The following is a 27,390-nucleotide window of genomic DNA, read 5'->3' on the forward strand; positions in this document are numbered from 1 at the left end:
CCTTTGGCTTAAAACGGTTTCTGTTGCGACGAAACGTTTTGAAACAGCGCAATGAATAAATCACTGATGTTGGAGTTTATTGAGAAGGGACAAAGAGGATATATTCGATATTCGATATTATCTGTGTCGCTTTTATTAGAACATTAATTAAAACATAGGCCCATATCCTCCTTTATTCGAATAACCTACACTGACTGAGTCACCGCCTCTGTGGACTTCGAACTCGTATTACACCTGTCTTCACAACAAGGAAGTATTGAGTCCTTCGTTCTTACCTTTTGAAAGGAAGCCATTTCTCATAGCAAGCTCACTGGTAATGGTATTCGATAACATCAGCTAACTCGTCTTTATTTCTATTAATTGTTCCAGTCCAAATTTATTTTTGAGAAACGGCACGATTTTCACCTACCCCGTTCCATTTGAAGTCTATTTCGCTCAATGTGGATATACCAGTAACGTTAGGTCAAGGCCATCGAGTCTACAGACCGCTAAGGTAAACCTCAGTATTTTACCTATGTAGCCTACATATAACTAAGTAATTACAACTATTTGTTTGGACAAAATGTGTGTAGGCTATGACTTGCCCATGCAACAGGTTTCCCAGACAGATTATTAAGGCCGTGGATGTTTTTATTTTAAATAATTCACATAGGCCTATCACAGGGATCATCAACTACTGTAGATTCAGCCGCGGGACGATTATTTTCTTGAGCGGGTGGTCATGGGCGGGTGTTGTGCCGAAAATCTCCCCTCTGCCAGAACACCGGAACATAATTACAAATAATTTGTAGATAGCAAATTGACCGCAAGAAGACTAAAACATAATCATTTCAACCCTTGTCCACATTTGTATACGATCAAATATATCTCTCTATTATGCGTGGGAACATTTTGGAACAGAGTTCCCAAATTAAAATCACTTGGATCTGATCGACAAGTGTTTTATGGTATTTTATACTGTAGTTGTGATCTTATAGTTTTTGTTTTGTTATTAAGAAGTTCGCAGCTCATAGAACCTACGCTTTTTCATAAAACAGCAGCCCTGATTCAGTCATGCAAATGTTTAGGAAATGTAAAATGTTTTCCAATATGTATGTAGCCTAGACAGTGGTGTAACAATACTTTAAAGTGCAATTTAAGTCGTGTTTTGGGGGGGTACCTTCTGGTTTCCTTAATAGAAGGAATTTGAAATTATTTATACTTTTACTCAAGTAGTATTTTACTGGGTGACTTTTACTTGAGTCATTTTCTATTTAGGTATATTTACTTTGACTCAAGTATGATAATCGCATACTTTTTCCACAACTGAGCCTAGAGCAGGGTTCCCCAACTTGCGACCTGCTGGCCAAAATATTTATTTGGCCCCCCACGATTTCTGTCTACACTGAACAAAAATATAAATACAACATGCAGCAATTTCAGTTTATATAAGGAAATCAGTCAGTTGAAATAAATTCATTAGACCCTAATCTATTGGTCACAGATACCTTTAAAAAATGGTAGGGGCATGGATCAGAAAACCATGCAGTGTGACACATCTCCTTTGCATAGAGTTGATTGTCGCCTGTGGAATGTTGTCCCACTCCTCTTCAATGGCTGTGCGAAATTGCTGGATATTGGCAGGAACTGGAACACGCTGTCGTGCACATCCATTCAGAGCATCCCAAACATGCTCAATGGGTGACATGTCTGGTGAGTATGCAGGAAGAACTGGGGACATTTTCAGCTTCCAGGAGTTGTGTACAGATCTTTGCGACATGGGGGCGCGAATTATCATGCTGAAACATGAGGTGATGGCGGTGGATGAATGGCACAACAATGGGCCTGAGGATCTTGTCACGGTATCTCTTTGCATTCAAATTGCCATAAATTAAAATGCAATTGTGTTCGTTGTCCGTACCAAAACCCCACCGCCAACATGGGGCACTCTGTTCACAACATTGACACCAGCAAACCACTCGTCCACACAACACCATACACGCCGTTTGCCATATGCCCTGTACAGAAACCTGGATTCATCAGTGAAAAGCACACTTCTCCGGCATGCCAGTGGCCATCAAAGGTGAGCATTTGCCAACTGCAGTCAGGTCAAGACCCTGGTGAGGACGACGAGCATGCAGGTGATCTTCCCTGAGACGGTTTCTGACAGTTGGTGCAGAAATTCTTCAGTTATGTAAACCCACAATTTCACCAGCTGTCCTGACAAATCCACAGGTGAAGAAGCAGGATACGGAGGTCCTGGGCTGGCGTTGTTACACGTGTTCTGCGTTTTTGAGGCCAAATTCTCGAAGACAATGTTGGAGTTGGCTTATGGTAGAGAAATGAACATTACATTGTCTGGCAACAGCACTAGTGGACATTTCTGCAGTCAGCTGGCCAACTACACGCTCCCTCAACTTGAGACATCTGGCATTGTTTTGTGTGACAACTACATTTTTGTGGCTATTTATTGTCCCCAGCACAAGATGCACCTATGTAATGGTCTTGCTGTTTAATCAGCTTCTTGATATGCCACACCTGTCAGGTGGATGGATTATTTTGGCAAAGGAGAAATGCTCACTGACATGGATGAAACAAATGTGCACACAATGTTAGAGAAATAACCTTTTTGTGTGTATTGAACATTTTTTGGGATTGTTTATTTCAGCTCATGAAACATGGGGCCAACACTTTACGTGTTGCGTTTATATTTTTTGTTACTCATTCAAGGTTTTTATTTTATTTTTTACATTGTAGAATAATAGTGAAGACATTAAAACTATGAAATAACACATATGGAATCATATAGTAACCAAAAAAGTGTTTAACAAATCAAAATATGTTTCAGATTCTTCAAAGTAGCATTCTTTGCCTTGATGACAGCTTTGCAAACTCTTGGCATTGTTTCAACCAGCTTCATTAGGTAGTCACTTGGAATGCATTTCTTTTTCTTTACATTTTAAAAAAATTCAACATTTTTAATTTTAATTTGACCCCCTTTTTCTCCCAATTTTGTGGTATCCAATTGTTAGTAGCTACTATCTTGTCTCATCCCTACAACTCCCGTACGGGCTCGGGAGAGACGAAGGTCAAAAGTCATGCGTCCTCCGAAACACAACCCAACCAAGCCGCACTGCTTCTTAACACAGCTCGCATCCAACCCGGAAGCCAGCCGCACCAATGTGTCGGAGGAAACACCTGGCGACCTTGGTTAGCGTGCACTGCGACCGGCCCGCCACAGGAGTCGCTGGTGCGCGATGAGACAAGGATATCCCTACCGGCCAAACCCTCCCTAACCCGGACGACACTAGGCCAATTGTGCGTCGCCCCATGGACCTCCCGGTCGCGGCCGGTTGCGACAGAGCCTGGGCACGAACCCAGAGTCTCTGGTGGCACACCCTTAACCACTACGCCACCCGGGAGGCCCACTTGGAATGCATTTCAATTAACAGGTGTGCCTTGTTAAAAGTTCATTTGTGGAATTTCTTTCCTTCTTAATGCGTTTGAGCCAATCAGTTGTGTTGTGACAAGGGGTGGTATACAGAAGATAGCCCTATTTGGTAAAAGACCAAGTCCATATTATGGCAAGAACAGCTCAAATAAGCAAAGAGAAACGACAGTCCGTTACTTTAAGCCATGAAGTTCAGTCAATCTGGAAAATCTCAAAACAGTTCTTCAAGTGCTGTCACAAAAACCATAAAGCGATATGATGAAACTGGCTCTCATGAGGACCGCCACAGGAAAGGAAGACCGAGCTACATCTGCTGCAGAGGATAAGTTCATTAGAGTTACCAGCCTCAGAAATTGCAGCCCAAATAAATGCTTCCCAGAGTTCAAGTAACAGACACATCTCAACATCAACTGTTCTGAGGAGGCTGAGTGAATCAGGCCTCCGTGTATATATATATATATACAGACACTGGTATACAGTACATTCGGAAAGTATTCAGACACCTTGACCTTTTCCAACAAAAATTTGTTACAGCCTTATTCTAAAATGAATTAGTGTTTTGTTTTTCATCAATCTACACAAAATACCCCATAATGATAAAGCATTAGAAATCACATTTACATAAGTATTCAGACTGTTTTCTCAGTGCTTTGTTTAAGCAGTTTTGGCAGCAATTACAGCAAGTCTTCTTGGGTATGACACTACAAGCTTAGCACACCTGTATTTGGGGAGTTTCTCACATTCTTCTCTGCAGATACTCTCAAGCTCTGTCAGGTTGGAATGGGATGTCGCTGCACAGCTATTTTAAGGTCTCTCCAGAGATGTTATATGGGGTTCAAGTCTGGGCTCTGGCTGGGCCACTCCAGCCAGAGCCCACTCCTGCGTTGTCTTGGCTGTGTACTTAGGGTTGTTGTCCTGTAGGAAGGTAAACCTTCACCTCAGTCTGAGGTCCTGAGCTCTCTGGAGCAGATTTTCATCAAGGCAATTTGCTCTGTTCATCTTTCCCTCAATCCTGGTGCCAGGTTTCCTCCAGACTTGATGCTTGGCATTCAGGCCAAAGAGTTCAATCTTGGTTTCATCAAACCAGATAATCTTGTTTCTCGTGGTCTTAGAGTCTTTTGGTGCCTTTTGGCAAACTCCAAGCGAGCTGTCATGTACCTTTTACTGAGGAGTGGCTTCCGTCTGGCTACTCTACCATAAAGGCCTGGTTGGTGGAGTGCTGCAGAGATGGTTGTCCTTCTGGAAGGTTCTCCCATCTCCACAGAGGAACTCTGGCGCTCTGTCAGAGTGACCATTTGGTTCTTGGTCACCTCCCTGACCAAAGCCTTTCTCCCCTGATTGCTCAGTTTGGCCGGCGGCCAGCTCTTCTTCAATTTAAGAATGATGGCCACTGTGTTCTTAGGGACCTTCAATACTGCAGAAATATTTTGGTACCCTTCCTTAGATCTGTGCCTCAACACAATCCTGTCTCGGCACTCTACGGAACATTCTTTCGACCTCATGGCTTGGTTATTGCTCTGACATGCACTGTCAACTGTGGGACCTTATATAGACAGGTGTGCCTTTTTTCCCCAAATCATGTCCAATCAATTGAATTTACCACAGGTGGACTCCAATCAAGTTGTAGAAACATTACATGGGTGATCAATAGAATCGGGATGCACTTGAGTTCAATTTCTAGTCTCATAGGAAAGAATACTGAATACTCACTTAAATAAGGTATTTCAGTTTTTAATTTAATACATTTGCAAACATTTAAAAAAAGTTTTCGCTTTGTCCTTATGGGGTTTTGTGTGTAGATTTATTTTATTTAATCCATTTTAGAATACGGCTATAACGTAACAAAATGTGGAAAAAGGAGAGGGTCTGAATACTTTGTGTGTGTGTGTATATATATATATATATATATATATATGTGTTGTTTATTTTTTGGGACAGAAGACTGTAAAAACACCCCGCAAATCAGATCCAAGTGATGTACAGTTGAAGTCGGAAGTTTACATACACCTTAGCCAAATACATTTAAATTGTTTTTCACAATTCCTGACAATTAATCCAAGTGAAAATTCCCTGTCGTAGGTCAGTTAGGATCCCCACTTTATTTTAAGAATGTGAAATGTCAGAATCATAGTAGAGAGAATGATTTTATTTTATTTAAGCTTTTATTTCTTTCATCACATTCCTAGTGGGTCAGAAGTTTACATACTTCTTAGTATTTGGTAACATTGCCTTTAAATTGTTCAACTTTGGTCAAATGTTTTGGGTAGCCTTCCATAAGCTTCCCACAGTAAGTTGGGTGAATTTTGGCCCATTCCTCCTGACAGAGCTGGTGTAACTGAGTCAGGTTTGTAGGCCTCCTTGCTCGCACACGCTTTTTCAGTTTTGCCCACAAAGGTTCTATAGGATTGAGGTCAGGGCTTTGTGATGGCCACTCCAATACCTTGATTTTGTTGTCCTTAAGCCATTTTGCCACAACTTTGGAAGTATGCTTTGGGTCATTGTCCATTTGGAAGACCCATTTGCGACCAAGCTTTAACTTCCTGACTGATGTCTTGAGATGTTGCTTCAATATATCCACATAATTTCCCCTTCCCCATGATGCCATCTATTTTGTGAAGTGCACCAGTCCCTCCTGCAGCAAAGCACCCCACAACATGATGCCGCCACCCCGGTGCTTCACGGTTGGGATGGTGTTCTTCAGATGGTGTTCTTGCAAGCCTCCCCTTTTTTCCTCCAAACATAACAATGGTCATTATAGCCAAACAGTTCAATTTTTGTTTCATCAGACCAGAGGACAGTTCTCCAAAAAGTACTATCTCTGTCCCCATGTGTAGTTGCAAACCGTGGTCTGGATTTTTTATGGTGGTTTTGGAGCAGTGGCTTCATCCTTGCTGAGCGGCCTTTCAGGTTATGTAGATATAGGACTCGTTTTACTGTGGATATAGATACTTTTGTACCTGTTTCCTCCAGCATCTTCACAAGGTCCATTGCTGTTGTTCTGGGCTTGATTTGCACTTTTCGCATCAAAGTATGTTCATCTCTAGGAGACAGAACGCTTCTCCTTCCTGCGAGGTCCAATGGTGTTTATATTTGCGTACTATTGCTTGTACGGATGAACATGGTTCTTTCAGGCGTTTGGAAAATGCTATCAAGGATGAACCAGACTTGTGGAGGTCTACGATTGTTTTTTCTGAGGTCTTGGCTGATTTCTTTTGATTTTCCCTGATGTCATGCAAAGAGGCACAGAGTTTGAAAGTAGGCCTTGAAATACATCCACAGGTACACCTCCAATTGACCTCCAATCCATAGGTACACCTCCAAAAGATGTAAATTATAAATCAGAAGCTTCTAAAGCCATGACATCATTTTCTGGAATTTTCCAAGGCACAGTCAACTTAGTGTATGTAAACTTGACCCACTGGAATTGTGATACTCTGAATTATAAGTTAAATAATCTGTCTATAAACATTTGTTGGAAAAATTACTTGTGTCATGCACAAAGTAGATGTCCTAACCAACTTTGCCAAAACTATTTTTTTGTTAACAAGAAATTTGTGGAGTGGTTGAAAAACTAGTTTTAATGACTCCAACCTAAGTGTATGTAAACTTCCGACTTCAACTGTATGTGATCATTTTAAAATGTTAGCAAGGTTTGAAATGATTTATGTTTTAGTCAAATATTGTATCTGTTTGGGCTTCTTGCGGTCAATTTGAAGTCTAGAAATGATTTATTATTAGTCATTATATTCCGGCCCACTGACTATCCACTCAAGAAAAACGGCCCACTAGTTGTCCATCCCTGGCCTAAAGCTTCCTCATTTACCCAAACAACACTTTTTATTGTTTCAGATGAACAGCTCCGCAAAGGATATGGTGATGGACTCGGAGGTCCCCCAAAATGAGTCTCAGATACGTTTCACATCTCCAGTTCTTAACAAGTCAGACATATCCAACATGACAATAATTCAAACAGGAAATGGGACTATTGTGGCACACGATATCTTCTTGAATACGACTGCTGCTCAAGCTCTGTCGGGGATCTTTGTCTGGTCAGCACTGCTCCTCACTTGCCATCAGGTAGGTTACATTATATCAGTTGTCTGCCTCTGTACTTGTTTTGATGTGAATCTAGAAAACAAAAAGCATGGCTCCAGGCATTGTCAGTATCACTCAGCTTCTCGGCAAACAAATGCAAATATGTAATGGGAGCTAGGAAGGTGTTGTGGGTTGTCTACACCTTTACGAGAGGGCAAAGGCTCCAGCCAGACAATACATTTTGTTTTTCACTTCTACATTTGATCCAGTATCTGTTGTTGACCAGACCTACTTTCTCCATCATTGAGAGGCACGACTGAGTGTGTAAGTTAATTGGCTCCTATCTGTAAAAGTGACGGTTTGTACATAGTGTGTCAGTGTTTCTTAATTGTTACTAGGTGATCCATTAGTGTTGCTGTTTGCGGGCGCTTCCGATAACCGTGACTACCACTGATAACGACACAATGCAAACAGAGCCGTCATCGATCAAATGGCTGGGCAGAGCAGTTGTATAACTTTAGCCAAGCATAATAAGGCCTAACCATGATTATATTCACATTCAGTACCGGCTTACTGAAGGGGGTTTTTTCTTCAGTTATTGCTATTTACTCTGTCCCTTGCAGTAATTCAGTAGAGACAATGGTGATCCTTATCATCAGACTGGGGTTTCATCAACTCTAGAGAGGGTGTACATTTTGAATGGCATGCATTATCAGCAGAGATGGGCAGGTGTTGTCGAGGTCACATTTCCAGCTTCGCAATAAAAGGAGAGGATCACGTTTTGCGAAGGGCAATCAGCAGAGGCCCCATGTGTTTTATGCTGCTCAGCATTGGGGAGCGAGGCGTCTCTTCTCATATTGTGCTGATGAACCGATAAACCTGAGTGCTGCTGAGAATGGGTCCATCCAACCTTTAGCGGCTGTATAGACAGGAAGCCCCCAGGGAGTCCCACTGTGTTGGCTCTGGTTGGAGATGTAGATGATCACGATATTTCTAGATAGGAATATGATGGTGTTATTGTCCCCAGGGTTCATGTGCTGACCTTTTCTATACGCTGGTTGCAACATTTCTGATACGTTTCACATTATCATCAGCTCATACTTTATTACTGAAAATACGTAAAGCAGAAGTAGGCATACCTCTGGTATAGCGAGGATACCCTTTTTTTACTAGATTTAACATGTCTTTATAAAATTGAAATTGTTCATAAAAGGAGTTATACCATTTTTTAAATTAGATTTGTTTTTTTCACGACACGCAAAAAGAATGTGTCAATTTGGCATTCTATGGAGTCTCCCGTTCCGTCCATCTGTTTAGTTCTGGAGTAGTTTGTTTTCCCATCCACTCCCCATCGAAGCAGGCCAGCCATTAACATATGTGGCCCGTGAGATAGTTGCAGGGTTGCATGAGGCAAGCATGGAGGGAGATTAAAAACAGCCTCCCCAACAGGATTGGTTTTATTTAGTATTCTGGTGTATCATCAGATTTTCCTCCATAAGACTGTCTCTGGAGAGTTCTCCTCCTCTCCCAATCTGCATACTAACACTGTATGCTGGTCGATGCTGACCTTAGATGTCCCAGTCTGCTCACTGTGGTCCAAAGCACCAGGTGTTACAGTGCTATGGAGTGTTACTGATGTTCTCTGACACACTACACTGTTCAGACCTCCCACTTCCCGGGGCAGCTTGTCAGGGAGAGAGGAGGGTCATAATATCACACTATAGTCAGTGTGATGTGTGGTCTTCTCATTCTGTCTGGGTGTTCTGTATAGAGCTGTCGTGCTCAGTGCGCGCCCCTCTCACTTTCTCACGGACACTGCTTGGTATGAACGCGAGACACTCCACACACTTTCTCATTCCAACATGGACGTTTGGTGTGTCACAGCTGTCAGTGCCAGGGGCGGGCTGGGGAGTGTTATGAGGTAGAGTTATACGCCTTTCACAGACCAACTGAAATTAGCTGGGCGATGGACTTGGGCTACTGCTCAACTAAGACAGAAGGGTATTGAGTCTGAGTCAGGCTAGAGCAGAGTCATTACCCAGGGCAGAGCTCTTTGTCTGTCTGTCTGCCTGTCAGCTCAGCATTATGGAGCCTGGAGGGCCACGGTCTTTCCACCATCCATTCAGGGGAAATGGAGGACATCAGTCTGCAGCCTTCTTCACTTCACTTCTCAGGAGAGCCATATGCATCACGCCCTGGCACTGGCCAGCCTCTAATGTGCCACCTCTAATGGCCATTTAATCATGTTGCATGAGTCTGTGTGAGTGGACCTGAAGTCAAGAAATGCCAGGGTGCACCACTTGAAAAGGATCAAACTGCAATACTCAACTCTGACCATTGCTGGTGTACTGTACACGATGGATCACTAGATTATGAGCTTTTAGTTTCCTTTGGCATTTGCCCCTGAAAATATGTAGTTGATTATGTGCTTCACAAACTGAATTATGTAATGGATGCTCTGAACTTTCCTTCACCCCATGGCATTGACTCCAATTCTGAAAAAATGTTGGTTCCTAGAATTGGGAATCATGCCACACCATTTAGCATTCACATTCTGCATTATGTTTGAAAATGATTCGGTGAAGTTGAGGAGTTCAATCAAATTCAACCGTCTGAGACACAAGTTTTGAAGCAGTGCACACCCCTCTACTTCTTTCGGTTCTCCCTCCCAAGTGTAAAAAAAAGTCTGTGTAACACATCTCTAGGAGAGTTGATCCTATAACTCAGACGTTCACTTTTCAGTCAAGCTTTTGTCTTGATCAGCAGAAATTCATTCCGCTCACCTTGTTACCCCAATTATGCAGTGTTATCTTTCTGGGTTTTCATTTTTACCCTCCTTTATCTTTTCTCTTACCTCTTGACCCCAAATCTACAGACACTGTCCTTTTTTATATATATATTTTAGTCAATGCTGTAATGCTGTCCTTCTGAAGCCTGTTGGGCCCTGTGTGATAGCCAAATCGTGCCTTGAGAGGGTTCCAAGGAAGTGCCGTTTATTCATAAGAACCCATCTCTTTGAAGCACTGGCCCCTAAAACTGCTCGTCAGGTTTAGCTCAATTATTCATAATGGTTGGTCTAGGGGCTGAAACTGGGATTTGAATACCTCAATGCATTTTTGCCTAGTAAGTGATCTTGTTTATTTTACTAACTATTTTTGTTTTGATTCTGTGTTTTCAAGATCTACACACACCTGAGGTCCTACACAGTCCCTAACGAGCAGCGCTACATCATTCGCATTCTTTTCATCGTGCCAATCTATGCGTTCGACTCCTGGCTCAGCCTGCTCTTCATCAGCAACGACCAGTACTATGTCTACTTTGACTCCGTCCGAGACTGTTATGAAGGTACGGTAAACCAACCACCCCACCCTTCTCCTCCCCTTCGCTGTTTCCTCATATCTCAGCCAGCGCCCTGACAGCGGTTTACTCTATAAGCACCTGTACAGGCGGCAGTAGTCCGACACCAGGCGGGTTCTGTCTGGCCAGTAATGACATTTAGACTGACGGTAGACCTATTATGAGTTCTGAAAAAAACTAACATTTTATGGCTAGAAGAATTGCAACTAAAACGGACTGGTCCAACCTGTTTTTCCTCACCTGTCAGTTCTTCCCTATGGGCAGAGAGGCTCTATTGTTCGTGTTGTTCTGTTTCCAGGGCGTGTAGACTTTCAGACCTGTCTTTTTTCCTCTTAGTCTTAGTGGTTTTTGTATTCTATTCTTTGCAAAAGGTGGAAAAGGGATGTACTTTAGTTGAGATCATTCTAAACTAGTTAAGAGTTGTTTTTTAAAATGCAAACACAAAGGAAATGTTCATCTTACTCAAAGCTATTCTTCACATTAAATTATTGATGTCTCATAAATTGTACTCTGAAAATCCTTTCTTTTAATAGTCATTATGTACCGAAGCAATAAGAAAAGACTGTAGTACTTTAACAATGGCAGAGGTGAATCATATTCAGAATTGTTTAAGTGTAATTTGATATCTGGACATAACTATTAGTATTTCACGTACATTATTGACCAGATGAATTTAGTGTTTGAGACAGCGTCTGAAACCAGGTTAACTGTTGCATTGCACCGAGTCAGCATGGCCAGGGCTAAAGCACTGTGTGAAACTCTGTGCCCCTGATACTTGAGAGTGTAACCTGCATTCGCTTTTTTTAAACCCCTCCTGAAATAGCATCCAAGGCTTAGGAAGGATTTGGAGGACAGAGAACCATCCTAAACCTCTTAGCGGTGGGGAGAAAACATTGATTGGTGAAAAATACGATTATTTTTAAAGCGAAACCCTCCTCACCAAAATATAATTTCAGTTTCCACAGCTTCTAAATTAGGATGTGAGATCTCTACAGTGCTATCATCACAATCTGGCCCACAATATTACAAATATTACAAATTCTTCCAAATCCATGTTTATCATGAATGATTCATATAGACAGAACATGAATATTTACTGAGATTAGCTGGAATCGGTAGCCCTTTACACTCGTACCCGTATACGGGTTGAAATGGCAGATTTGGGCACCAATAAACGGCTAAATTAGAAGGCATTGGCTGTACAGTAACACGCTGTACATGCACTTCAGTGCTGTATGGGTTCTGACTGACATCCGCGCTCGAGCACCGCACGTGACAAGATGTCACTCCCATCCCTCCCCCTAATTGGATGACTTTAGCCATTTTTTTTGCTGTTGTCTGAGTGAGGGAAGTGCTGTCAATGAAGAGAACTCTATGTATTTTGAAAGTTGGGAAGTTGAGGATTATAATAAATACCGCTTTGGTGTCATACAAGCAAGCCAAACGCCTGCGAGTCCAAATGTGCACTTCACATTTCCATGTCATAAAACTCATGTCACATACAGTGTCGGCGTTTATGATCACCACGTTTAATGTACAGTTACATGATGACATACCCAGGGTTATTGTGAACAGAATGAGCCTATGTTTGTCTACTGTGAAGACAACGCACCTGAATGCGCACGACTCCTTTCTATGTGCCCCAAAAAGACCATCCGTTTCCCTGTAATTGCATTGTGACAGCCTGAAACTGTAAGATCGTATTTTAGAATTTAGCTAGTCATGTTGGCAATAGGACAAGCTTTCAAATGATGCCCACCTGACCCAGATTGCGATTTGCAATGGTCTTGTTTTTAGAATTGCGTAAACGACAACAGTAATTGAGTGATGGCAGGGTTGCGTTCCAAACAAAACGACTAAAAGTATGTTTGCTCTAATTCCTCAACGGACCAGCTAGGAGAGCGGAAAGCACCTTTACAGTGGAAGACTCTTCTTTGAGTCATAAAAATGCATTGAAATGACTTGTGCACACATTGGAGAGGTGTGTAGCCACTTGGACCACTTCTTCCTTATGTTGCTCCTACCCAACATTTTCCAGGAATATTCTCATCATGTTACTGAATGTAATCAAGAGTGTTTTCAGATTTCGGAATCAACAGATACGGTGAAAAGTACAGTAAATGTAAAATGCACATAAAATCAACAGTGTGACGTTTTGGATTCAGTGTTGTCAGGTGAACTGTTGTTTCCTCACCTTTTGGCGTAAATAATTTCCCCTTTATCTCTAAACTGTTCCCTTTCAGTTGCTACCATGGTTATGCATTTCATATTTCTTCTGAGAGAAATGTAGCCCTATCCATGTAGGCTATTACCCACCAGTGTAAAGAGTTAATGGTAAAACAGCCACACCCGTTTGTGATATTACAACATCATTGCACGCGCGGTAGAGCACAATATCTACTGCAAAAATGTTTTACCATGCTGCACGACGCTCCTCAGCTCAGTAACAATAACCGTGGTGGTGGGGCAGCCAGTGGTGCTGTCCCCCCCCACCCCTACGGATTCCATCTTCAAACGGACTGACCCGTGACGTCGAATTGTTGTTTTTGAAAATGACCCCCACTTGCACAACCTAGTATCCGTGTTGTAAACAACATTCCATCATAATGTACAGGAATGTATGTGGGTGACTTTGTCCCTTCTCTCCAATGACAGCATTTGTGATTTACAACTTCCTAAGCCTGTCCTTTGAGTACCTCGGGGGAGAGAGTGCCATCATGTCCGAGATCCGAGGGAAGTCCATTGAGTGAGTGCTCCCAGTCCCATCCCCAATACCATGGTCTCATACTACACGCTATGCAAGTAGCTTTCAAAAAACTCACCCAGAATGTTGGGGATCAGTCTGTCATTTCCTTGAATTTACTTCTTGATCTTGTTTTAAGGTAGTCTTTACTTCAAGGATAATGCTGTCTTGTAATTTGGACACTAGAATGATGTCTTTAAATCTGGTACACATTCACAGCCAGCATACATTTGTGACCACACATTTTCTATCATTCCCAGGTCGAGCTGTATGTATGGTACCTGCTGCTTAGGTGGAATAAGCTACTCAATTGGCTTTTTAAGATTCTGTAAACAGGTGAGTTTCCATCTCCCTCCCTGCTTGGGTGATGAAAGCACTCTGAAAATATGGAAATAGGAAATTGTGATTTGTTATTTTAATGTCACCTCGTTTTAACTTTTTTTTAAACCAAGATCGCTCCTCTATTCCGAAATGACAGCCATTATAATTGGCTGTCCACTTTTTAGAGGATAAGGTTGACTGGTTAAAAAGGAAAATGAATCTGAGAACAGGTAAAAGCAGCTCTGTAATAAGCACAGAGAAATAACATGAGCTGTCAGCTTGAGACTGTCCCCATAGTGTCTTGGGGATGCAGTCTGTGCTCTGAGTCTTACCCTGATGGCAATTGGATCTGAAAGGTATGTCCTCTGAACAGCGAATAGACGTCGAGAAAAGGGAGCTGATTAACACTCTGCATGTTCTGGCTGGACCCCTATGTTGGCTGGTTTCAAAGCACAACCTTGCTGTTCTCTTCCCTCTGGTAGCAGAGTTGAAAGGGATATAAATATATCTGCTCTGGCTCTGTGAGATGACAAGTTGGAGGGAATGGGATCAATAACTGCATTTTAGAGATTACTCCGGGTTTCAAAAGGAGGACCTCTAATCCAAAAGCACCAGCCTGTCCTAAAGTTGCTATATCATTTCCCATTTAAAGGTCTGCAGGTAGCCCCAGTAAGGAAAACTACTGACCCTTGAAACTCAATAACATGTCCCTTAGTGTACTTTAACATTACTTCAGACAGTACATTGCTTTGGCATAATGTCAATACATGTTTTTTTATTTCACCTTTTATTTAACCAGGTAGGCTAGTTGAGAACAAGTCCTCATTTACAATTGCGACCTGGCCAAGATAAAGCAAAGCAGTTCGACACATACAACAACACAGAGTTACACATGGAGTAAAACAAACATACAGTAGAAAAATAGGTCTATATACAATGTGAGCAAATGAGGTGAGATAACGGAGGTAAAGGCAAAAAGAAAAAAAGGCCATTTGTGGCGAAGTAAATACAATATAGCAAGTAAAACAATGTGCACGGTAGAGAGAAATAATGGGGTGCAAAATAAATAAATACAGTAGGGGGAGAGGTAGTTGTTTGGGCTAAATTATAGATGGGCTATGTACAGGTGCAGTAATCTGTGAGCTACTCTGACAGCTGGTGCTTAAAGCTAGTGAGGGAGATACAGTGGGGCAAAAAAGTATTTAGTCAGCCACCAATTGTATAAGTTCTCGACTTAAAAAGATGAGAGAGGCCTGTAATTTTCATCACAGGTACACTTCAACTATGACAGACAAAATGAGGGGGAAAAAATCCAGAAAATCACATTGTAGGATTTTTAATGAATTTATTTGCAAATTATGGTGGAAAATAAGTATTTGGTCAATAACAAAAGTGTCTCAATACTTTGTTATATACCCTTTGTTGGCAATGACAGAGGTCAAACGTTTTCTGTAAGTCTTCACAAGGTTTTCACACACTGTTGCTGGTATTTTGGCCCATTCCTCCATGCAGATCTCCTCTAGAGCAGTGATGTTTTGGGGCTGTTGCTGGGCAACACGGACTTTCAACTCCCTCCAAAGATTTTCTATGGGGTTGAGATCTGGAGACTGGCTAGGCCACTCCAGGACCTTGAAATGCTTCTTCCGAAGCCACTCCTTTGTTGCCCGGGCGGTGTGTTTGGGATCATTGTCATGCTGAAAGACCCAGCCACGTTTCATCTTCAATGCCCTTGCTGATGGAAGGAGGTTTTCACTCAAAATCTCACGATACATGGCCCCATTCATTCTTTCCTTTACACGGAACAGTCGTCCTGGTCCCTTTGCAGAAAGACAGCCCCAAAGCATGATGTTTCCACCCCCATGCTTCACAGTAGGTATGGTGTTCTTTGGATGCAACTCAGTATTCTTTGTCCTCCAAACACGACGAGTTGAGTTTTTACCAAAAAGTTATATTTTGGTTTAATCTGACCATATGACATTCTCCCAATCTTCTTCTGGATCATCCAAATGCTCTCTAGCGAACTTCAGATGGGCCTGGACATGTACTGACTTAAGCAGGGGAACACGTCTGGCACTGCAGGATTTGAGTCCCTGGTGGCGTAGTGTGTTACTGATGGTAGGCTTTGTTACTTTGGTTCACTAGGTCCCCCTGTGTGGTTCTGGGATTTTTGCTCACCGTTCTTGTGATCATTTTGACCCCACGGGGTGAGATCTTGCGTGGAGCCCCAGATCGAGGGAGATTATCAGTGGTCTTGTATGTCTTCCATTTCCTAATAATTGCTCCCACAGTTGATTTCTTCAAACCAAGCTGCTTACCTATTGCAGATTCAGTCTTCCCAGCCTGGTGCAGGTCTACAATTTTGTTTCTGGTGTCCTTTGACAGCTCTTTGGTCTTGGCCATAGTGGAGTTTGGAGTGTGACTGTTTGAGGTTGTGGACAGGTGTCTTTTATACTGATAACAAGTTCAAACAGGTGCCATTAATACAGGTAACGAGTGGAAGACATAGGAGCCTTTTAAATAAGTTGTTACAGGTCTGTGACAGCCAGAAATCTTGCTTGTTTGTAGGTGACCAAATACTTATTTTCCACCATAATTTGCAAATAAATTAATGAAAAATCCTACAATGTGATTTTCTGGAATATTTTTTTCTCATTTTGTCTGTCATAGTTGAAGTGTACCTATGATGAAAATTACAGGCCTCTCATCTTTTTTTAAGTGGGAGAACTTGCACAATTGGTGGCTGACTAAATACTTTTTTGCCCCACTGTAAGTGTTTCCAGTTTCAGAGATTTTTGTAATTTGTTCCAGTCATTGGCAGCAGAGAACTGGAAGGAGAGGTGGCCAAAGGAAGAATTGGTTTTGGGGGTGACCAGAGAGATATACCTGCTGGAGCGCGTGCTACAGATGGGTGTTGCTATGGTGACCAGCGAGCTGAGATAAGGGGGACTTTACCTAGCAGGGTCTTGTAGCCAGTGGGTTTGGCGATGAGTATGAAGCGAGGGCCAAGCAACGAGAGCGTGCAGGTCGCAGTGGTGGGTAGTATATGGGGCCTTGGTGACTGCATCCAATTTATTGAGTAGGGTATTGGAGGCTATTTTGTAAATGACATCACCGAAGTCGAGGATCGGTAGGATGGTCAGTTTTACGATGGTATGTTTGGCAGCATGAGTGAAGGATGCTTTGTTGCGATATAGGAAGCCAATTCTAGATTTAACTTTGGATTGGAGATGTTTGATGTGAGTCTGGAAGGAGAGTTTACAGTCTAACCTGACACCTAGGTATTTGTAGTTGTCCACATATTCTAAGTCAGAACCTTCCAGAGTAGTGATGTTGGACGGGCGGGCAGGTGCAGGCAGCGATCTGTTGAAGAGCATGCATTTAGTTTTACTTGTATTTAAGAGCAATTGGAGGCCACGGAAGGAGAGTTGTATGGCATTGAAGCTCGCCTGGAGGGTTGCTAACACAGTGTCCAAAGAAGGGCCAGAAGTATACAGAATGGTGTCGTCTGCGCAGAGGTGGATCAGAGACTCACCAGCAGCAAGAGCGACATCATTGATGTATACAGAGAAGAAAGTCTGTCCAATAATTGAACCCTGTGGCACCCCCATAGAGACTGACAGAGGCCCGGACAACATGCCCTCCCATTTGACACAATGAACTCTATCAGAGAAGTAGTTGGTGAACCAGGCGAGGCAATCATTTGAGAAACCAAGGCCATCGAGTCTGCCGATGAGGATATGGTGATTGACAGAGTCGAAAGCCTTGGCCAGGTCAATGAATACGGCTAGGACCTTGAGCGTGGCTGAGGTGCACCCATGACCAGCTCTGAAACCAGATTGCATAGCGGAGAAGGTATGCTGGGATTCGAAATGGTCGGTGATCTGTTTGTTAACTTGGCTTTCGAAGACCTTAGAAAGGCAGGGTAGGATAGATATAGGTCTGTAGCAGTTTGGGTCAAGAGTGCCTCCACCTTTGAAGAGGGGGGAGGCACCGCAGCTGACCGCAGCTGCTTTCCAATCTTTGGGAATCTCAGACGACACGAGAGGTTGAACAGGCTAGTAATAGGGTTGCAACAATTTCGGCAGATCAATTTTAGAAAGAGAGGGTCCAGATTGTCTAGCCCGGCTGATTTGTAGGGGTCCAGATTTTGCAGCTCTTTCAGAACATCAGCTGACTGGATTTGGGAGAAGGATAAATGGGGAAGGCTTGGGCGAGTTGCTGTGGGGGGTACAGTGCTGTTGACCGGGGTAGGGGTAGCCAGGTGGAAAGCATGGCCAGCTGTAAAAAAAAAAAAAGGCTTATTGAAAATCTCAATTATAGTGGATTTATCGGTGGTGACAGTGTTTCCTATCCTCAGTGCAGTGGGCAGCTGGGAGGAGGTGTTCTTATTCTCCATGGACTTAACAGTGTCCCAGAACTTTTTCGAGTTTGTGTTGCAGGAAGCAAATTTCTGCTTGAAAAAGCTAGCCTTGGCTTTTCTAACTGCCTGTGTATATTGGTTTCTAACTTCCCTGAAAAGTTGCATATCACTGGGGCTGTTCGATGCTAATGCCGAACGCCATAGGATGTTTTTGTGTTGGTTAAGGGCAGTCAGGTCTGGAGAGAACCAAGGGCTATATCTGTTCCTGGTTCTAAATTTCTTGAATGGGGCATGCTTATTTAAGATGGTGAGGAAGGCTTTTTTTTATAACCGGGCATCCTCTACTGACGGGATGAGGTCAATATCCTTCCAGGATACCCCGGCCAGGTCGATTAGAAAGGCCTGCTCGCTGAAGTGGGAGCGTTTGAGGGAGCGTTTGACAGTGATGAGTGGAGGTCTTTGACCGCTGACCCATTACGGATGCAGGCAATGAAGCAGTGATCGCTGAGATCTTGGTTGAAAACAGCAGAGGTGTATTTAGAGGGCATGTTGGTTAGGATGATATCTATGAGGGTGCCCGTGTTTACGGCTTTGGGGTGGTACCTGGTAGGATCATTGATAATTTCTGTGAGATTGAGGGCATCAAGCTTAGATTGTAGGATGGCTGGGGTGTTAAGCATGTTCCAGTTTAGGTTGCCTAGCAGCACGAGCACATGCATATTTTGCATATATTTTTTTATATATATATTTTGCACATGCGTAAGCAACACATGGATATTTTAGATATTTTTAACATAGTATATTAACAAAATACATTGCAAATTGATAGACACACAATTTCCACAGAATGTTAATTCATTTCCTAGATTGTTTGAAGATGTACAGTTGGCTACCTTTCAAACCCAATAACCAGCATGACGTAGCTGTCACCTGCATTGTTCCTTGTTTTGTGTCTGTTCAATGCATGCCCCATACTGTATTGATGTCATGCAGGCCACTCTTCAGTTCTGTGTCGTCAAACCCATCATGGCCGTCATCACCATCCTCCTGCAGGCCTTTGGCAAATATCATGATGGAGACTTTAAGTGAGCACAACCTTTTCATTCCATTTCACCCATTCAACTTCCCTTCGCATGCTCGCACTACTCATTGTGTGGTTTTTCTTTTTACATTTCACATGAAAGTATTTGACATTGATATTTACAATACGAGTATTGAGTAATACACACATTTGGATGGAAATTCAGAAAGTGAATGTACATAGATCCCCACTAACATGTCTGTATTGATCCTGTTCCCTTCTGCAGTGTGAATGGAGGATACCTCTACATCACCATTATCTACAACATCTCTGTCAGCCTGGCCCTGTACGCTCTCTTCCTCTTCTTCTTCGCTACCAGTGACTTGCTGAGGCCTTATGAACCTGTGCTCAAATTCCTGACCATCAAATCTGTAATCTTCCTGTCCTTCTGGCAGGGTGCGTTGGTCCCTTGACTTAATATCAACAGATTCAACCCCTGATGGGGTTGGAAAAGTCTACAAAATATATTGTAATTGATACATTAGACTGGAGTAGCACATGCAGATGTTGTCTTTTGTCATTTAGGTATGGTGCTGGCCATCCTGGAGCGCTGTGGGGTCATCCCTAACGCCCTGTTTATCGACGGCCAGGAGGTGGGGGCCGGCACAGTGGCAGCAGGCTGGCAGAACTTCATCACCTGCATCGAGATGTTCTTCGCTGCTATCGCCCTGCGCTACGCCTTCACCTGCACCGTGTACCAGGAGAAGGAGAACGAACTGCCAGGGACACACGGTAACTGCAATTCTACACCATAGAGAGGGGAGGTACAGTTGAAGTCGGACGTTTACATGCACTTAGTTTGGAGTCATTAAAACTAGTTTTTCAACCACTCCACAAATTTCTTGTTAACAAACTATAGATTTGGCAAGTTGGTTAGGACATCTACTTTGTGCATGACACAAGTAATTTTTCCAACAATTGTTTACAGACATATTATTTCACTTCTAAAATACTGTATCAATTCCAGTGGGTCAGAAGTTGTCGTGGTAATTTCCTGTGTTACTAAGTGAAAGGAGAGTTTACAAACCACACACAAGTCAGAGTTATACTTTAAACTCCATCTTTTAATAATATGAGCTTCACCATAGCCCTTTGACTCTCAGATTAATTCAGTGTCTATAAATGAATTCTGAGAGTGCTTACAAAATGGCAACTGAGATCTTTTATAGCAAAGATCCACCCCTCCCAACTCGCAATGACGAACCACAGGTCTTAGGAAAACTGCACAAAGGAAGACTTTTTCTTGAGAGAGGAGTATCCCATAGCCAGAGAGCATTAGCTATAAATTATCGTTCAGCTTGGTCTCCTAAACGAAGTTCTTATCTCGTTCTTGGTACAACATACTACCAAAACATTCCCTCATCCAATGGCATATATCAATTGTCAATTCTAGATACTCCCATCTCAAATACAACCCCTCCTGGACAAGCTCATGGAGAGGAGAGTGAGCCTCTAGGTCAAGATAAGGGCAACATCAGAGGGGACATACAATGGTTCCAGACACGGCCATACTCTTCCCCCAAATGGGAAAAGTAGGGAGTGACTAGCACACAGACATTGTGGAGCCAAGAGATAATTGGTTCCCCCTCAATCATCCCTTCACATGGTTTAAAAGATACGTTCACATATGAAGACAAGCCCGACCTCTTCCCTCTCTGGACCCCAAGTGACTTTCCCACATAAGCATATTTATGAAAGTAGATAAAACATCTTATTTATCAATGTTACCTAACTAATTCTGATTCTGCCACGACAAAGTTTACATACACTAAGTTGACTGTGCCTTTAAACAGCTTGGAAAATTCCAGAAAATGATGTCATGGCTTTAGAAGCTTCTGATAGGCTAATTGGCATAATTTGAGTCAATTGGAAGTGTACCTGTGGATGTATTTTAAGGCCTACCTTCAAACTCAGTGCCTCTTTGCATGATATCATGAGAAAATCAAAAGAAATCAGCCAAGACATCAGAAAATAAATTGTAGACCTCCACAAGTCTGGTTCATCCTTGAGAGCAATTTACAAACGCCTGAAGGTACCAATTTCATATGTACAAGCAATAGTATTGAAGTATAAACACCATGGGACCATGCAGCTGTCCTACCTCTCAGGAAGGAGACGCGTTCTGTCTCCTAGAGATGAACAAACTTTGGTGCGAAAAGTGCAAATCAATCCCAGAACAACAGCAAAGGACCTTGTAAAGATGCTGGAGGAAATGGGTACAAAAGTATCTATATCCACAGTAAAACGAGTACTATATCGACATAACCTGAAAGGCCGCTCAGCAAGGAAGAAGCCACTGCTCCAAAACCACCATAAAAAAGCCATACGGTTTGCAATTGCACATGGGGACAAAGAGAGTACGTTTTGGAGAAATGTCCTCTGGTCTGATGAAACAAAAATAGAACTGTTTGGCCATAATGACCATCGTTATGTTTGGAGGGAAAAGCGGGAGGCTTGCAAGCCGAAGACCACCATCCCAACCGTGAAGCACGAGGGTGGCAGCATCATGTTGTGGGGGTGCTTTGCTGCAGGAGGGACTGGTGCACTTCACAAAATAGATTGCATAATGAGGTAGTAAAATTATGTGGATATATTGAAGCAACATCTAAAGACATCAGTCAGGAAGCTAAAGCTTGGTCGCAAATGGGTCTTCCAAATGGACAATGATCCCAAGCATACTTCCGAAGTTGTGGCAAAATGGCTTAAGAACAACATGGCGTGGCCATTACAAAGCCCTGACCTCAATCCGATTAGAAATGTGGTTTTCAGAACTGAAAAATGTGTGCGAGCAAGGAGGCCTACAAACCTGACTCGGTTACACCAGCTCTGTCAGGAGGAATGGGCCAAAATTCACCCAACTTATTGTGGGAAGCTTGTGGAAGGCTACCCAGAACGTTAGACCCAAGTTAAACAATTTAAAGGCAATGATACCAAATATTAATTGAGTGTACGTAAACTTCTGACCCACTGGGAATGTGATGAAAGAAATAAAAGCTGAAATCAATCATTATCTCTACTATTATTCTGACATTTCACATTCTTAAAATGAGGTGGGGATCCTATCTGACCTAAGACAGGGAGTTCTTGCTCGGATTAAATATCAGGAATTGAGAAAGCTAAAGACCATTTTTAAACTCTGTTTAAGGCTTTTGTAGACTTCCGACTTCAACTGTATCTGTTGGAGCTGATGAAATGGTCATTAGGAGGGCTGGGAATTGCCAGATACGATATTATCAACCTACTTGGGTGCCGATACTATATGCATTGCAATTCTCACGATTCTGTATGTATTGCGACGCTATACTGTGATTTCTTCGCAATTCGATGTTCCAAACATATGGCTCACACTGTCTGCTGCAGAATTTCCCTTAAGTATTCAATTGGGTTGTGATATAGTCACCCCACACACTTTAAAACCCTTTATGCTCATTTGAGACCCCTTTTTCAAAGTCACCGAGCCATGGTAGACAAAATAATGGGATGAGAATTAATGTTATCTCAGGAACCACACCTGTGTGGAAGCAACTGCTTTCAATATACTTTGTATCCCCCATTTACTCAAGTGTTTCCTGTATTTCGGAAGTTACCTGTAGGTGACCATGCAGTTTTCAGTCCCATTCCCTGGCTGTAAACAAGGAATGGGGAAACGCATCAGAGAGAAGTGGCCAGAGTGAACAGTGTGAACCAGGCAGGCCTGAGGTCAGCAGAGGAACGGTCTTCAGGGTGTTCATCATTACTCACTGCTCACAGGAAAGTTGCTAGCCCAGCACACTATAGAAAGAGCATTTCATAGCCTCGATACGCTTAATCGCAGGAACTAGCGGTACCACTCTGACATCAATACCTTTCACATGAGCAGAAGACAAATGGAGACCAAGGGAAAAGCCTTCTGCGGAGATATCAATCATCTCACCTTGTTCCCTCCTGCAACAGCAGTCCTGCTGAGGCCTTGGGCTATAGGAGACAAACGTGCAGAAAGAAAAGGAATTGCTAAATGCTGATTAAATGTGAAATGTTTCCATGTCCATTACATTTGACCGGTAAAAGTATTCTTTCTCCATCTTGCCAAGTGATCAAAATGAATTGAGGATGTCTCCCATGTTCTGCATTCATGCTCGTGCACAAAATGTATTATTCATTTGCTATAGTTGATATTAATTTAAAAAACAAATGATAACATAGCTGCAGAAAGTTAAGCAGCAAATTAGATTTTTATTGTGGTCTAAACTTGTAAATGTAATGCAGCTGAAGCCAGATTATTCTCTGAGGAGTTTCCAAAAGTATGGGTTTGAAAGTAAATTTTCCCTCAAAGGGATGCATGGTGTTGGGGCTACATTTTGTATATGCCCCACGGAGTTGTTCTTTCTTACCAAAGCACCAATTCAAAGGTCATAATTCAGTGCTATAGTATGTGACTGGACTGCATAAACATTACCTGAACCAGAAGGATTCCCATTAAGACTAGTTTAGCCTTTTGATATAGCTGCTGAGAGTTGTAGAGTCACAGCCCCGTCCAACCCTCACTGGGCTGGGAAGTGTCAGAAGGTCATCCATGTGTGAAGGTGTTTTCCGTGTCTGTGGAGGTTTGGGAGGCTTATATACCTCCAGGCTGTCCTCCAACCTTGACTGAGGCCAGCCACAGCCCTTGTTGCAAAACAGGCCAGCTGTGAGGAGAAGCTCAGGAGAGCATGCCTAACCACGACTCTGACCCTGAAGCACAGCGGAACCCTCCGCCGTGCCGCCTTCCCTCCAGAGACCTGGCCTAGACTGCACTGTCGCTGACCCTGAAACAGAAGGCTGCGTTGGTTCTGTCTGCACCGGACCGCTCCCAGGACGTTGGTTGAGACACCCTGGTATTATAGGGTCAAGTATCAGCCTGGCCCACAGCTGGAGGAGCTCAGCCGGGGAAGTGACTGGGAAGGTAGACAGAGGAGAGGAAGCATCTTCCTCACTCCCATTGAATTGCTGCAGACTCCCTGTCATCTCTCTAGGCTCTCATCCATCAACACTGAGAATAGAGGAACACTAACAAGAGGTCCTCATGTGGTGGAACACTGGGCACAAGGACTGAGCACAGACTTAACACCAATGAATTTGCGTTAGTGAGATTCGTATCGACTGTAATTCTGGACTAGGGAGTTTTTCCTAATGAGTCTGTTAGCACCTCGTCTTCAAAAACGGATGAATTTCGTTTTCATAAGCGTAACTACTCTAGTATTTCTCATATTGTATCTTGTATTTTCTGTGGTTTGATATTCAGATCAAAGTTATGTCCTATAAAACAAGTTAAATGACCATGTCAAAATGTGTCTGTGTTCTTCTAGACAACATCGCCCCCATGCAGAGCATCTCCAGTGGTCTGAAGGAGACGATGAACCCTGGGGACATGGTCCAGGATGCCATCCACAACTTCTCCCCAGCCTACCAGCAGTACACCCAGCAGTCCACCCAGGAGGTGGTACAGCCCAGCCAGAACAACGGCAAGGCAGGCACAGGCGGCAGCAGCAAGAGCTCCAAGAAATCTGACAAAGTCCTGCTGATTATCTCTGATGACGAATTCTAAGGAGTCGCCCACCACCACGAGTATCCATGTCTTTGTTTCCTCACCACACCCAGGACAACACTGGGACCGCATATCCCACTGTCAGACCTGGCATCTGTCCATGTGGTTCATTTTCATCTTCTTTCATTTCCTTTTTTAAGATGAACTCTACTTTAGTCCTGGTTTTAAAGTAACTGTCCAGTGTTTCCAGATTTCTATGAAATATGATCTATATATAATTAATTACAACGTTTGTGAAAGTTTTCCTTCCAAAAATGTTTAATTATGCAGTTTTTATGTGTTGGAATGGTGTCTGTGTACACCAACAATAGAATGGTGAGGTAAAAATATTAATGCGAGTAGATAGTCGATTGGCCAGCTGAGGAGGATATGACATCATCATCTATGAGGAAATGGCAAGCATGTTTTAAGCGGTCTGTTTGAAATACAAGTTTGAAGTGTTTTTCTCCAATTGATGCTTTCATCAGAACATTATTTGGGTACAAGTTAACAGATTATGAACTGTTAGAAGTTCAAAGTTAGATTTTCACTGGACAGTTCATTTAATGAGTAATTCCTTCAGGTAAGATCAAGAAGGGGACAGAATGAAGATTTTAATAACCTTATGTGATGAGATGATTTTTGTTTCTGCCTTGCCAATCATGATACGATGGGGAAAAAGCCTGCCTGCTGGACCGTTTCAGACAAGGCAGGTAGTGATGCAATTTTTATTTTGGTCATTTTCCAGATCCTGATTCGGTCTCTATCGTAGCAGTGACTGAGCTCTTCTCTGGCCGCTGAAGTATGTTCTCCGCTCTCTCTGATTCATGTGAGTTTCAAATAGGAGCTGATTAATGTACGACTTCAGGAGGGAACCCAGGAATCGTGCCCGTCATGGCTGGCTCTGACACTTCAAGGACCATCTCTTGCATTTGCGTGTTTGAAGTATTTGCTCAGCAGTCCTCTGTTGGGTCTCCCGACGAACTGAATTATTTTTTCAAAGACACAACTGACTTTGGAGCAGGAACTTCAAACTCTGGACTTTGGCGCTTTGAAATCCTTTGTATCTAACATGCCACAGACAAATTGGAGGATAAGGTTGACTCCCACCAATTTGGAGGGTTGTGGTATTCTCATTAATTTTCTCAGCATGGATTAGAGTGTATAATTCAGCAGAGCTCTACAATGTTAACCCCCCCCCCAAAAAAAACATTTGCAGTATTGTAAATGGTTTGAGTGGAACCTTTTATAGTTTCTGAGGTTCGTATTATTGTTCCTTTCAACTCACTGAAGACAACATTTGTACAGCAATTGTTTGATTGGTTTAAATGTTGACTTATGTAGTGTAATTTGGTCTCAATGTTCTACATTTTAAGACATGTCTGCTGTTATGTTTACCTTAATGACAAAGTTTGATAAGTTGAAATATTGTAAATAAGCTATGTAGTATTAACAATGTGTTTTCAGTGATTTCTGCAGATCAGTTTGATATTTAAGTTGGTTACATGTCATTAGAAAATATATAATATATTTAGTTTCTGTTTGTGACATTGTGATAGAGGGACACCATCTACCCTATCATTTTGAACTGCATTTAAGCCGAGGAAATTAAGTGCTGTGTAATCACTTTTTTCATACCATCATGTGCCAATTATTGCTGCCTTTACTCGGAAAGCAGAAACAGATGTAGAGCTGGGTATAATGTGATCACTGAGATGTAGTGTAACTATAGTGTCTATTACTGAATTCTGGTTTATTTGGTTGCTTGTCACATTTTGCACTCATGTAAAATAAACGATGAAAGAGATGTTTCGGAACTTTGGCCACTACGTAAGTATTTTTTAAACCTCCCGTTTTGGGCTGGATGTGTCAATGTGTAGTTCATATATGAAAGAAAAAGGGAATGTCCGCAACTCTGGTCAATCTGACGAAGATCCAACTCTGATTGAAACTTTGTCTTTATTGTGCATCTGATTAAATCACCATGGGAGCATAACAGAGTTGCACACATTCCTTTTGTCTTTGATATGTTCTTCTGTCCTGTACCTGATAAGTTGGATGTGCATATATACACTGCTACAAAAAATAAATGGAACACTTAAACAACACAATGTAACTCCAAGTCTATCACATTTCTGTGAAATCAAACTGTCCACTTAGGAAGCTACACTGATTGACAATACATTTCACATGCTGTTGTGCAAATGGAATAGACAACAGGTGGAAATTATAGGCAATTAGCAAGACACCCCCAATAAAGGAGTGGTTCTGCAGGTGATAACCACAGACCACTTCTCAGTTCCTATGCTTCCTGGCTGATGTTTTGGTCACTTTTGAATGCTGGCGGTGTTTTCTCTCTAGTGGTAGCATGAGACGGAGTCTACAACCCACACAAGTGGCTCAGGTAGTGCAGCTCATCCAGGATGGAACATTAATGCGAGCTGTGGCAAGAAGGTTTGCTGTGTCTGAAGGTTTGTAGTGTCCAGAGCATGGAGGCGCTACCAGGAGACAGGCCAGTACA

General features: G+C 42.6%; 1 protein-coding gene across 2 annotated transcripts; it reads left to right on the plus strand.

The window, feature by feature from the left end:
• Positions 1-26,977, plus strand: LOC109893367 (transmembrane protein 184B-like). Of its 2 annotated transcripts, XM_031834080.1 has the most exons (10): positions 28-253; positions 370-493; positions 7,280-7,507; positions 10,645-10,810; positions 13,478-13,568; positions 13,826-13,901; positions 19,240-19,331; positions 19,554-19,723; positions 19,853-20,059; positions 24,652-26,977. In XM_031834080.1, the coding sequence occupies exons 3-10, from the start codon at positions 7,280-7,282 to the stop codon at positions 24,888-24,890; spliced, it is 1,269 nt and encodes a 422-aa protein (XP_031689940.1). In that variant the 5' UTR covers positions 28-253; positions 370-493; the 3' UTR covers positions 24,891-26,977. The 2 variants fall into 2 exon arrangements, with proteins under 2 accessions (XP_031689939.1, XP_031689940.1); XM_031834079.1 differs by having other exon boundaries at positions 1-493.
• Positions 26,978-27,390: the final 413 nt, after the last annotated feature.

The sequence above is a fragment of the Oncorhynchus kisutch genome, linkage group LG10, assembly GCF_002021735.2.
Source record: "Oncorhynchus kisutch isolate 150728-3 linkage group LG10, Okis_V2, whole genome shotgun sequence".
Lineage (NCBI taxonomy): Eukaryota > Metazoa > Chordata > Actinopteri > Salmoniformes > Salmonidae > Oncorhynchus > Oncorhynchus kisutch.

Bases quoted from the DNA above. Each gene is read 5' to 3' on its own strand.
- LOC109893367 (XM_031834079.1), top strand. From the start codon at position 7,280: ATGAACAGCTCCGCAAAGGATATGGTGATGGACTCGGAGGTCCCCCAA. The intron at 7,508-10,644 runs GTAGGTTACATT...TGTGTTTTCAAG, and splicing joins TGCTCCTCACTTGCCATCAG to ATCTACACACACCTGAGGTC. The intron at 19,724-19,852 runs GTGCGTTGGTCC...TTTGTCATTTAG, and splicing joins CTTCCTGTCCTTCTGGCAGG to GTATGGTGCTGGCCATCCTG.